At 46.5% G+C, this 12316-nt stretch overlaps 1 protein-coding gene across 6 annotated transcripts in view; it reads right to left on the bottom strand.

Moving 5' to 3' along the window:
* Positions 1-2665: 2665 nt before the first annotated feature.
* Positions 2666-12316, bottom strand: part of ace (angiotensin I converting enzyme) — a 97991-nt gene continuing 88340 nt past the window's right edge. For 4 of the 6 annotated variants that reach the window (XM_033035144.1, XM_033035143.1, XM_033035148.1 and 1 more), the window contains one exon: positions 2666-3154. In XM_033035144.1, the coding sequence (XP_032891035.1) occupies positions 3114-3154 (41 nt within the window). In that variant the 3' untranslated portion in view covers positions 2666-3113. Of the gene's footprint in view, positions 3155-3916; positions 3973-12316 lie in introns of those variants that run through there. The other 2 variants (XM_033035146.1, XM_033035147.1) reach the window with 2 other exon arrangements.

Genomic DNA, 12316 nt, shown 5'->3' with positions numbered 1-12316 from the left:
GCAAAGCATTAAGGGCATGTCCCACTTGGGAGACCTAATCCGCGAGTTCTGGTGAGTTTGCCCTCGACTCATACTCGCAACATGGTTGACACGAGGTCGTAGGAGGTTTTTGTAACTCTTCTTCATGCTCGAGAGTGGTCTCCGTGTACTCGAGGCCTCAGCTAGGTCGCGGCGTTTTTTTCAATATGTTAAAAAATGCCCACGAGTATAAAAAGGTCGCCATGGAAAAAATCTATACTTTTTTTACTCATAGGTTTAGTCGTAGTAGGTCGTAGTAGATTGGCATGTTAGTCGTAGGTAATCAAGGGTAGTCGAAGGTAGTCATAGATAGTCTTCATCATAGAAACATAGAAAATAGGTGCAGGAGTAGGCCATTCGGCCCTTCGAGCCTGCACCGCCATTCAATATGACCATGGCTGATCATCCAACTCAGTATCCTGTACCTGCCTTCTCTCCATACCCCCTGATCCCTTTAGCCACAAGGGCCACATCTAACTCCCTCTTAAATATAGCCAATGAACTGGCGTCAACTACCTTCTGGCAGAGAATTCCAGAGATTCACCACTCTCTGTGTGAAAAATGTTTTCCTCATCTCGGTCCTAAAAGATTTCCCCCTTATCCTTAAACTGTGACCCCTTGTTCTGGACTTCCCCAACATCGGGAACAATCTTCCTGCATCAAGCCTGTCCAACCCCTTAAGAATTTTGTAAGTTTCTATAAGATCCCCCCTCAATCTTCTAAATTCTAGCGAGTACAAGCCGAGTCTATCCAGTCTTTCTTCATATGAAAGTCCTGACATCCCAGAAATCATTCTGGTGAACCTTCTCTGTACTCCCTCTATGGCAAGAATGTCTTTCCTCAGATTCGGAGACCAAAACTGTACGCAATACTCCAGGTGTGGTCTCACCAAGTCCCTGTACAACTGCAGTAGAACTTCCCTGCTCCTATACTCAAATCCTTTTGCTATGAATGCTAACATACCATTCGCTTTCTTCACTGTCTGCTGCACCTGCATGCCTACTTTTAATGACTGGTGTACCATGACACCCAGGTCTCGTTGCATCTCCCCTTTTCCTAATCGGCCACCATTCAGATAATAGTCTACTTTCCTGTTTTTGCCACCAAAGTGGATAACCTCACATTTATCCACATTATACTGCATCTGCCATGCATTTGCCCACTCACCCAACCTATCCAAGTCACCTTGCAGCCTCCTAGCATCCTCCTCACAGCTAACACTGCCGCCCAGCTTCGTGTCACCCGCAAACTTGGAGATGTTGCATTCAATTCCCTCGTCCAAATCATTAATATATATCGTAAATAGCTGGGGTCCCAGCACTGAGCCTTGCTGTACCCCACTAGTCACTGCCTGCCATTGTGAAAAGGACCCGTTTACTCCTACTCTTTGCTTCCTGTCTGCCAGCCAGTTCTCTATCCACATCAATACTGAACCCCCAATACCGTGTGCTTTAAGTTTGTATACTAATCTCTTATGTGGGACCTTGTTGAAAGCATTCTGAAAGTCCAGATATAACACATCCACTGGTTCTCCCTTATCCACTCTATTAGTTACATCCTCGAAAAATTCTATAAGATTCGTCAGACATGATTTACCTTTCATAAATCCATGCTGACTTTGTCCAATGATTTCACCACTTTCCAAATGTGCTGCTATCCCATCTTTAATACCTGATTCTAGCAGTTTCTCCACTACCGATGTTAGACTAACTGGTCTGTAATTCCCCGTTTTCTCTCTCCCTCCCTTTTTAAAAAGTGGGGTTACATTAGCTACCCTCCAATCCTCAGGAACTACTCCAGAATCTAAAGAGTTTTGAAAAATTATCACTATTGCATCCACTATTTCTGGGGCTACTTCCTTAAGTTCTCTGGGATGCAGCCTATCTGGCCCTGGGGATTTATCAGTCTTTAATCCATTCAATTTACCTAACACCACTTCCCGGCTAACCTGGATTTCACTCAGTTCCTCCATCTCATTCGACCCCCGGTCCCCTGCTATTTCAGGCAGATTATTTATGTCTTCCTTAGTGAAGACAGAACCAAAGTAGTTATTCAATTGGTCTGCCATGTCCTTGTTCCCCATGATCAATTCACCTGTTTCTGACTGCAAGGGACCTACATTTGTTAAAGGAACTACATATAGTCAAAGGTTTGACAATATGTTTGACTACATATAGTCAAAGGAAGGTCGAAGGGAGGTCGAAGGGGATCGAAGGAGGTCGTCTTCACTCTCCACTATTCGGTGTCCAATTTTCCCGAAGTTAGTTGTAGCCAGTCGAAGCTGGTCTTCAACATAGTCGAAGGAGGCCTTCTACATAGTCGAAGGAGGTCTTCAACATGTCATTTTTTCAAACCCTTCTAAACTCGCCAATTAGGTCGCCCAAATGGGACAGCCCCTTTAACAACAAGTTGCAGCAACTGTCCTCAGTATACCCGCAGTCAGGACGCTAAAAAGCAAAAAGGTTCATCTGGATATGCGTGTGCCCAAGGACAATGTGTATTGGCAGATTATTATATCGTTCAAGGAATTTTTTCCTCTAGCCACTATGACTGAAGACAATGGTTAAGGAGATAGCTTTGTTACGCATCTACGAGCTCTCCATGAGACATTCAATACTGTCGATAGATAAATCTTCAAAACACAGTCTCTTGATTAATAGTTTCTTTATTGGTGTAGAAAAAAGTGAGATATTCACCCAAACTTCTTGTTTAAGTACATTTTAATCTTACTCATAGTCAAACTCATGCATGTCCAAACTCCATGGTCAAACTTGTGCATGGTCGAAAGCTGTGACTTCCACATGCCTCCTCCAAACTAAAACTAACAACTAAAAGCACGTCTGCATGAAAAATCCCAGCTACAAACACGCCTCCAACTACGTAATAAATTCCACCCACATATTTACAGGCAGATAAAATTTAAAGGTAACTGGTTATAACCATAACATACTGAGTTAAGCTAAATGGCTACTCGATACCGGCCCCTAATTGTTCTGAGTATATAACGAGGCAATTACTAATAGACATCAAAAAAGTAGCTATAAAGGCTTAACATATATCAAAAACCAAAAATAGCATGCATTCTATATCCACCTTCAGACTTCTTCAGCAATTCTTCCATCTTCACCTTCGCCTTCTAGAAGCAAGCATAACTTGGTTATTGGTCTTATTAAAACATTGTTCTTAGTCTGAAGTCGTACCGTGCGCACCAAACCCTTAACAACAGGCATGATACCCAGTATATAGTCCAAAACACAAAAGCCCAAAGTTTTGACAGCATGAAACTTCTTCCTCCATGTCCGATCAACTCATGGATATGTTGTAACAATAATGTTGAAGTGTGAAAATCCTTCGAAAGAATAATAGGATTTTTAGCAATAACGTTCCCTGTGAGGTTTTGTTTAATGTCCGAGTCATTAGCAGAGATTTCAAATCCCAGCTCAGGTTTTGGCCATTCTCTGTCTGGCTTACAGAGAAACTCTGGTCCATTGATCCATCTCATATTGCTTAAGAAGCGGTCTGCTGTCAGTCCTCTAGAAGCTTCATCCGCAGGATTTTCTTTTGTGTTAACATATTTCCATTGTGAATCATTAGTAGCTCCCAATACAAAAGAGATTCTGTTTGCTACAAGTGTCAAGAAACGTTTGTTGTCATCGTTGAAGTATTTAAGCACCGTAGTACTATCGGTCCAGAAGATAGATTCTTCCAGTTGAAGCTGTAGTTCTTTTTCTCGCAATATGTCAACTTTAACAGCTTAAAGCCCTGTCACACTGTGCCAGCTGACCCACGAGGTACCCCGAGCGAAAGACTCGTGGTTGTGTACGAGATTCCAAGTGTATGATCAAGAGTTTAACCGAGTTCCCATGGGTATGATAAGTTTGCCGTTTACTTGTAATTTCTGCGATGTTCCAAGTTCCTCTCCCGAGTTACTCTTGAGCCACCGTGAATGAAGGTCTGTTTTAATAAGCAACAGTGTTAAAGATGTTAACTGTGATAAAAATATATGATTCTGTTATTTGTGGAGCTGCTGCACAATTGAGACACTGTGCAGATTCTTCAAAATAGCTTTTCAATGCAGTAATCATTCAATCAGTTGCCCGTTTGCTGTTTAAAAAGATTGCGAAGAAAGATGAACCAGTCCAAAATTTGTGGTGATTGATATGGCATAAACTTGGAGGTATGAACCATGTGTGAGATCAGATCCAGAATGAATCGGATTGGAACAGGGTGTGAATAGGGCATCAGAAAAATCAAAAGAAATGAAGAGAGATAGCAAGCAGAGCAATTTGTGGATTGTCAGGCAAATTCCACAGAAACTTTGCAGATCAATAACCGAAAGTCTGAACAAGTGTACACAAAGCTGGAGAAACTCGGCGGGTCAGGCAGCATCTCTGGAGTAAAGGAATTGGTGACGTTTCGTGTCGAGACCCATCTGAAGAATGGTCTTGATCCGAAATATTACCTATTCCTCAGAGATGCTGCCTGACCCATTGTCACTCCATAATTTTGTCTGTCTCTAGTTCATGGTTGCCTGATTATGAGACTTATTAAAGATAGAATTCAGCGCGGCTGCATCTATTGCATTTTGAACTTCTCCTTTTCCCAGAGACCAGGTCACCGCTTGAGTCGCGTGTGGAAAAAAGGCACTTTTCTTCAACTCTTACACAATTCGGAACAAGAACAAAGAACCCTCGCTTTTCTCTCTGAGGGTTGGTGGGGATGGGGGTGGGGGTTCATTTTTAAGCTAAACAGGTAGAACGAGCTATATAAGTGGTGGTTGGTCTCCAGGAATTCGGCTGGTTCGGTGACAAATATCCATTACAGACAAAAGTCGCATAACCCTACCTCTCCACACTGTCGGCTCACCTGAAAACGGACAAAAGAGAAGCCGTTTCTGAGCTTGTTCCGAAAGGTGTCCGTGGGAAAAGGTGTCACAAACGTTGAAGACGGTACAGTCGGCTTGTCGCGGAACAAACCAGTTTCAGGGCACCCAGATCTCGCTCCACCAACGCACATATACAACTTTAAGCAATATCCCACCATGTATCCGAACTCATTCTGCACATCGTCCTTATCTGGGAAACAAATGGTAATTTTCTGCAGTGAACCGCCCGCGTCCAAGCAGCGAAAGGCTTCAATGCGGTTGGCATTGTGATGCTCTGAAATGAAGCTTTGCATGGTAGATAAAATATAATTTCCCGTTCCAATATTTGGAAAGCGATTAGGCAACATGTGAACATTATTAGAGCCGCCCGCATGTCTATTTACTGAAGATGATCAGGGGAAAAAAATTACCACAAAGGGAAATAGAAATAAAGACTTGCTCTGTATTACAGCGCCGTTCAGACTCAGGGTGGCCGAAACACCTAAATAGCGATACAACCGGTGGTATATGGAGGAAACAACATGTGGATACACGTGTATTAGTATGGAGGTGGTGGGTGTAAACTAAAATGCTACTCAGTAGATTTAAACTATTCTGAATAAAATTATTACTATCGGTAAGAACTTCACTCTAACACGGAACTAATTAACGCTCGCTTTCCAGGAGCTGCATGTATCTTTCATCTGTCAATGGTTGGTTAGTGCTTGTAACATGTATGTTTGATATACAAACCATATTTTGAGTTCACTTCGGCCTTATAATTTTGAGGAAGTACGCTGAAGTACAAGGGTAACTCCATTATATGAAATCCATTGTCCTTTCATTGCGAGGTTCAATAGAAACGTCATCCTGTCACCCATTCCTTCTCTCCAGAGATGCTGCCTGCCCGCTGAGTTAAAGAGTGCCCACGGTAGACTCACGAGACACTAAGGTAAACTCACGGGCCACTACGTTCTTACAACGAGTTTAAATGTTTCCGTTTTTAACTTCAGCAGTACATTTTACTCGTGGAAAACTTGAAACATGTTTGAATTTTTTCAAGAGTTAACAAGTTTCACGGGTACCTGCCGTTAGCGCCACGAGTAGCTAAGTTGCATCCACGAGTTCCGACGTTCCCTCCACGTTATTTGTACGTGATTACCACGAGTTAAATTTGTTTTAAACTCGGGGTAGCTCGTGGGTCAGCTCGCACAGTGTGACAGGGGTTTAAGACTACAGCAGTAAGTTCCATTCTGGGAATTGTCATTTGTTTCAATGGTGCCACTCTGGCCTTTCCCATTAAGAATGCAACATGTACTTCTTTGTAGGTACACGAAAATGCTGGAGAAACTCAGCGGGTGCAGCAGCATCTATGGAGCGAAGGAAATAGGTGACGTTTCGGGCCGAAACCCTTCTTCAGACTGATAGGGGGTGGGGGGGGGAGAAGGAATGAAAAAGGGGAGGAGGAGGAGCCTGAGGGCGGGGGGATGGGAGGAGACAGCTCGAGGGTTAAGGAAGGGGAGGAGACAGCAAGGGCTAGCAAAATTGGGAGAATTCAATGTTCATGCCCGCTGGCCGCAGTCTACCCAGGCGGAATATGAGGTGCTGTTCCTCCAATTTCCGGTGTTGCTCACTCTGGCAATGGAGGCGACCCAAGACAGAGAGGTCGGATTGGGAATGGGAGGGGGAGTTGAAGTGCTGAGCCACCGGGTGTTCAGGTAAGTTCTTGCGGACTGAGCGGAGGTGTTCGGCGAAACGATCGCCCAACCTCCGCTTAGTCTCACCGATGTAAATCAGCTGGCATCTAGAGCAGCGGATGCAGTAGATGAGGTTGGAGGAGATACAGGTGAACCTTTGTTGCACCTGGAACGACTGCTTGGGTCCTTGAATGGAGTCGAGGGGGGAGATAAAGGGACAGGTGTTGCATTTCTTGCGGTTGCAACGGAAAGTGCCCGGGGAGGGGGTGGTACGGGAGGGAAGGGAAGAATTGACAAGGGAGTTGCGGAGGGAACGGTCTTTGCGGAAGGCAGACATGGGGGGAGATGGGAAGATGTGGCGAGTGGTGGGGTCACGTTGGAGGTGTCGAAAATGGCGGAGGATGATTTGTTGTATTTGCCGGCTGGTGGGGTGAAAGGTGAGGACTAGGGGGACTCTGCCCTTGTTGCGAGTGCAGGGATGGGGAGAGAGAGCAGTGTTGCGGGGTATGGATGAGACCCTGGTGCGAGCCTCATCTATGGTGGAGGAGGGGAATCCCCGTTCCCTGAAGAGCGAGGACATTTCCGATGCCCTGGTGTGGAATGTCTCATCCTGGGAACAGATGCGGCGTAGACGGAGGAATTGGGAGTAGGGGATGGAGTCCTTACAGGGGGCAGAGTGGGAAGACGTGTAGTCCAGATAGCCATGTGAGTCAGTGGGTTTGTAGTGTATGTCGGTCAGAAGTCTATCCCCTGCGATGGAGATGGTGAGGTCAAGGAATGGTAGGGAAGTGTCGGAAATGGTCCAGGTGTATTTGAGTGCCGGATGGAAGTTGGTGGTGAAGTGGATGAAGTCAGTCAGTTGTGTGTGGGTGCAGGAGGTGGCCCCAAAGCAGTCGTCAATGTAACGGAGGTAGAGGTCGGGGATGGGGCCCTGGTACGTATTGAACAAGGATTGTTCGACGTACCCGACAAAGAGGCAGGCATAGCTGGGGCCCATGCGTGTGCCCATAGCTACGCCTTGTGTTTGGAGGAAATGGGAGGAGTCAAACGTAAAGTTGTTGAGGGTGAGTACCAACTCCGCTAGGCGGAGGAGAGTGTCAGTGGCTGGGTATAGGTTGCTCCTCTGGTCGAGGAAGAACCGGAGGGCTTTGAGGCCATCCTGGTGGGGGATGGAGGTGTAGAGTGACTGGACGTCCATGGTGAAGATGAGGGGGTGAGGGCCTAGAGAATGGAATGCGCGGAGGCGGCGGAGAGTGTCTGAGGTGTCTAGAACATAGGTGGGAAGGGATTTGACCAAGGGGGATAGTATGGAGTCAAGGTATGTGGAGATGAGTTCGGTGGGGCACGAACAAGCAGAGACAATGGGTCTACCGGGAGAGCCGGGTTTGTGGATTTTGGGGAGAAGGTAAAACTGGGCCGGGCGGGGCTGGGGAACGATGAAGTTGGAAGCTTGGTCGGGCAGGGCGTGGGAGTTGATGAAGTCGGTGATGGTGCTAGATATGGTGGCCTGGTGCTCGTCAGTGGGGTCATGGTCCAGGGGTAAGTAGGAGGAGGTGTCCGAGAGTTGGTGCGTGGCCTCAGCTTTGTAGAGATCGACGCGCCAGACTACCACGGCACCTCCCTTGTCGGCTGGTTTGATAACCCAATCTGGGTTTTTGTGGAGTGAACCAATGGCAGTGCGTTCAGGGGGGGAGAGATTGGAGTGAGACAGGGGAGTGGAGAAGTTGAGGCGGTTGACGTCGCGGTGGCAGTTCTGGATAAAGAGTTCCAAAGCCGGGACTTCACGAGGGGGGTTCCACGAGGAGGGGGTGCGTTGGAGACGGGAAAAGGGGTCATCATTGGGGGGCGAGGACTCCTTCCCATGGAAGTGCGCTGTGAGGCGGAGACGACGGTAGAAGCGCTCCAAGTCATGGTGGGCGCGGAACTCATTGAGATGGGGACAGTGGGGGACAAAGGTAAGTCCTCTGCTGAGGACAGACCGTTCGGTGTGGGAGAGTGGGAGGTCGGGGGGGATGGTGAACACCCGGCAGGGATGGGGGTTGGGGCCAGAGGAAGGCAGGTGGGTAGACTGGGTACGGGGCGATGTGTGGGGGGGGGTTGTGGGTGTTGGAGGGGTGGTGGGTGGTCAGGGGGTGGGGGGGGGTGAGAGGGCTATAATGTGGGTGGGGAAGAGCGGGGGTCACATAGTTGGAGGGGGATGGGGGAGAGTCAGTGGAACAGCCACTGAGGTTAGCAAAGCTGGGCAGACTGGCACTAGGACCCAGTGGAGTCAAGCCCAGGAGAGAGGGAGTAAGCAGCGTGGAGGCTTCAGGCCCAGTGCAGAGTCCAGGCTCCAGGTAAGGTGACGGCTGTGGGTAGTTGGAGGGAGGTGGAGTGGCGCGGGTCACCGGACCCGATGGTCGGAGTCCCGTGGCAGTTGAGTCGAGGTCCGCGGGCGATGCGTCGGAGGTCCCGGTGGGTGGATAGTCGGCGGGGCGGCGCGGGATGGCCATAGCGGTGGGGCGGCGAGATGAGTCGGGTGCTTCTTTGTTATCATTTTCCAGTCTTAGATATGAAACTGTACTGTAACCACTTTCACTGGCATCTGAGAAATGATGCAGCTGTGCACCTCTGATCTGACCAAAGTTTGTAGGCTTCATGCACTGGTCCACTTTGAATTCTGAGATCTTGTTGAGATCTGCTAACCATTCTGTCCATCGGTGAGAGGAAGTTTGTGTTATATTCTCATCCCATCCAAGTTTTTCCTTACAAAGATCCTGCAAAATCAACTTGGTTGGCAGTGTAAATGGTGCAAGAAATCCCAAAGGGTCGTAAACGGAACCAATCACGGATAGGATACCCCTTCTAGTACATGGTCGCTCTTGAATTGAGATTCTGAACTTGAACACAACTTGAACAGTGCTCTTTCCATTGGCAAATTGTCTTTGTCCAAATCCAACTCCCTGGTCTCTTTGGCTCTATCATCTGGTGGAATGCTTTCCAATACAACACGACTGTTGCTGATCCACTTGGAAAGCGCGAATACTCCCTTATTGCAGAGGGAAGGCAGATGTTTTACAATTTGAACTGCTTCCTGCTCAGTAGACATGGATTTTAAGCAATCATCCACATAGAAATTATTCTTCACAGTGTTTATCACCTCTTCTGGAAAGTGAGCTTTATTGTCCTCTGCGGTCTTCTTTAATGCAAAGTCTGCACAACTTGGTGATGACACTGCTCCAAAGAGATGTACCTTCATCCGGTATTCAACAAGATCTTGTTGTGCATCCCCTTCAGGCCACCATAAGATTCACAAGTAGTCAATGTGTTTTTCTGATACTTTGACGATGAAACATCGCTGTAATATCAGCCATCAAAGCAATTGGTTCTTGTCTGAATTTAATGAGAACTCCAATTAGTAAGTTGGTAAGGTCTGGACCTTGCAGTAGTTGACAGTTAAGTGATGTTCCTTTGATGACTGCAGCACAGTAAAAGACCTCCCTCAAGGTCCATTTCTTCGAGTGGTACACCATGATGCGGAATGTACCAAAAGCTCTCCATCACTTCGATTCAGTTGGTTTGTTGGTACCATTTCGGCATAATCATTTTCAATCATATCCTTTAGGAAAGACGTATATTCCTCATGAAATTTCGTATTCTTGCCAAACTTGCGTTTCAGATTCTGGGTGCGTTGCTCTGCCATACGGCAATTATTCGGCAGACTAACACTTTGTTTGAAAGGTAAGTCCAGACAATAGTGTTCGTCTATCATCTTTACTGAGTAGTTCATAATATCCAAGAACTTTAACTCTTCCCTGGACATTTCTTCTGATTCCTTACTGGCACTTTCATTGAAGTCATGATTGTATTGCTTGATCAATAACTTTTCTAATTTACCCGTAGATATTTGATTAACAGCAGCGGCAGGGTTGTTCTTCTGGTTCCTGCTTTCGTTGCCCCTTCTCAAGGAGCCATAGATAACCCATCCTAGTAGGGTTTTCACAGCAAACGGCCCATCACCTTGGCTCCTCACAATCTGTATGGGTTTCAATGCCTTCAAAGCATTCGTTCCGATAAGAAGGCCAATACCAGAATTTATTTTAGATATTTTCACATCCTTCAAGTAAGGCCATTGTCTCAAGACCTCATGTCTGGGTATATTTTGATGACAAACAGGCATGGTCTCATGTGTAAACACCAGATATTGGTATAAAATTGCCTCCTCCGAACTAAAACTAACAACTAAAAGCGCGTCTGTGTGAAAAATCCCAGCCACAAACACGCCTCCAACTATGTAATAAATCCCACCCACATAATTACAGGCAGATAAAATTTAAAGGTCATAACCATAACATACAGAGTTAGGCTCAATGGCTACTACACAATGGAACCCATTACTTTGGAGTATGTCCAAAGTTTGTTGAAGGTGGCAGCACAACTCAGTAACGTGGTAAAGAAGGCTTGCGTGACACATGTCTTCATTTGCTGGGGCATTGAATGCAAAGCCAGTGAGGTTAAACCATTGGTCAGACCGCAGCTGGAGTTCTGGTCACTGCACTATGGGAAAGATGTGATACAGAGAAAGATGCAGCGGAGGTTCACGGGGATCTTGCCTGGGAAGGTACATTTCTGTAACGAGGATAGGTTGGGTCTGTTTTCCCTGGAGCGGAGGTGGTTATGAGTGAACACAACCAAGGTATGAAGGAACATTATGAAGGGTACAGATAGAGTAGGCTTCAAGAAGCCTTTTCCCTTATTAGTGGTAGATACCATTAGAGGACATATACAGGTATGTAGGGTAAGGGGGAAGTGATTTAGAGGGGATCTGATGGGAACCTTTTTCACCCAGAGAGCAGTGAGCACCTGGAATGCATTGCCTGAGGAAGTGGTGGCAGCAGAGTCATTGACAGCATGTAACATCGTCGAGCCAAGCTATTTAAATGCCCAAACATTGAAGGCTACAAGCCAAGTACTGGAAAATGAGTTTAATACAGATGGATGTCTGCTGGACAGCATGGATGTGTTGGGCTGAATGGCCTGTTTCCACACTATTTGCCCTCATGATTAAGTGCCTGGTAACAAGGGCAGCTGTCACAGGCCAGGGGGTTGTCCACACATTGGAGTGGGGTGGACAACTAGGAATGGCACTGAGGCGGTGGGTGATATGAAGCCCAAGCTGCCCCAACTTGTCCGGACACTACAGGCTCAGTGGTAGCATGGGTGTCAGGGCAACAGTTCTCATTGCCCATAAACCAGCACGCCGTGGGAAGAGGCAAAGCTGATACGGGAATTTTCAACACTTACTGTAGACTGATGACACACCTCACAATGGCAGGATTCAGCCATCTTGAGAAGGTCCTTGGCTGTGTATCATTGATGCTGTTTGTGACTGTGCCGGAGTGTGTAAGAGTTGTGTAACAAGCACTGATGTGAGTGTTTCAGGATATGTGTGCCCATGAAGATATCTGCATGTTTGTGAGATTCCAAATAGTGAGTCTGTGGGTATGAACGTATGTATGTACATGTGGAATAAAAATGTGTCTACAAATTTTTTACATTACAAAGATGCATGTGAATTAGTTTGTGTGTGTGTGTAATACCTTCCTTTATTGATCCACTAAATGAATCCTGTGTTATTTATGATATCATTGGCAGTCCTTAACTGTCTGATGAGCAATGAGCAATAATGGACATGAAGTTGACTGATTCATATTTGGTACTTGGTGATTTATAACATCAGGCTGCATTGGTTGCCTTC

This window comes from Amblyraja radiata, chromosome 16, assembly GCF_010909765.2.
Source record: "Amblyraja radiata isolate CabotCenter1 chromosome 16, sAmbRad1.1.pri, whole genome shotgun sequence".
NCBI classification, from domain to species: domain Eukaryota; kingdom Metazoa; phylum Chordata; class Chondrichthyes; order Rajiformes; family Rajidae; genus Amblyraja; species Amblyraja radiata.
The sequence above is the reverse complement of the archived record's forward strand: the minus strand, read 5'-3'. Positions and strand labels throughout refer to the sequence as shown.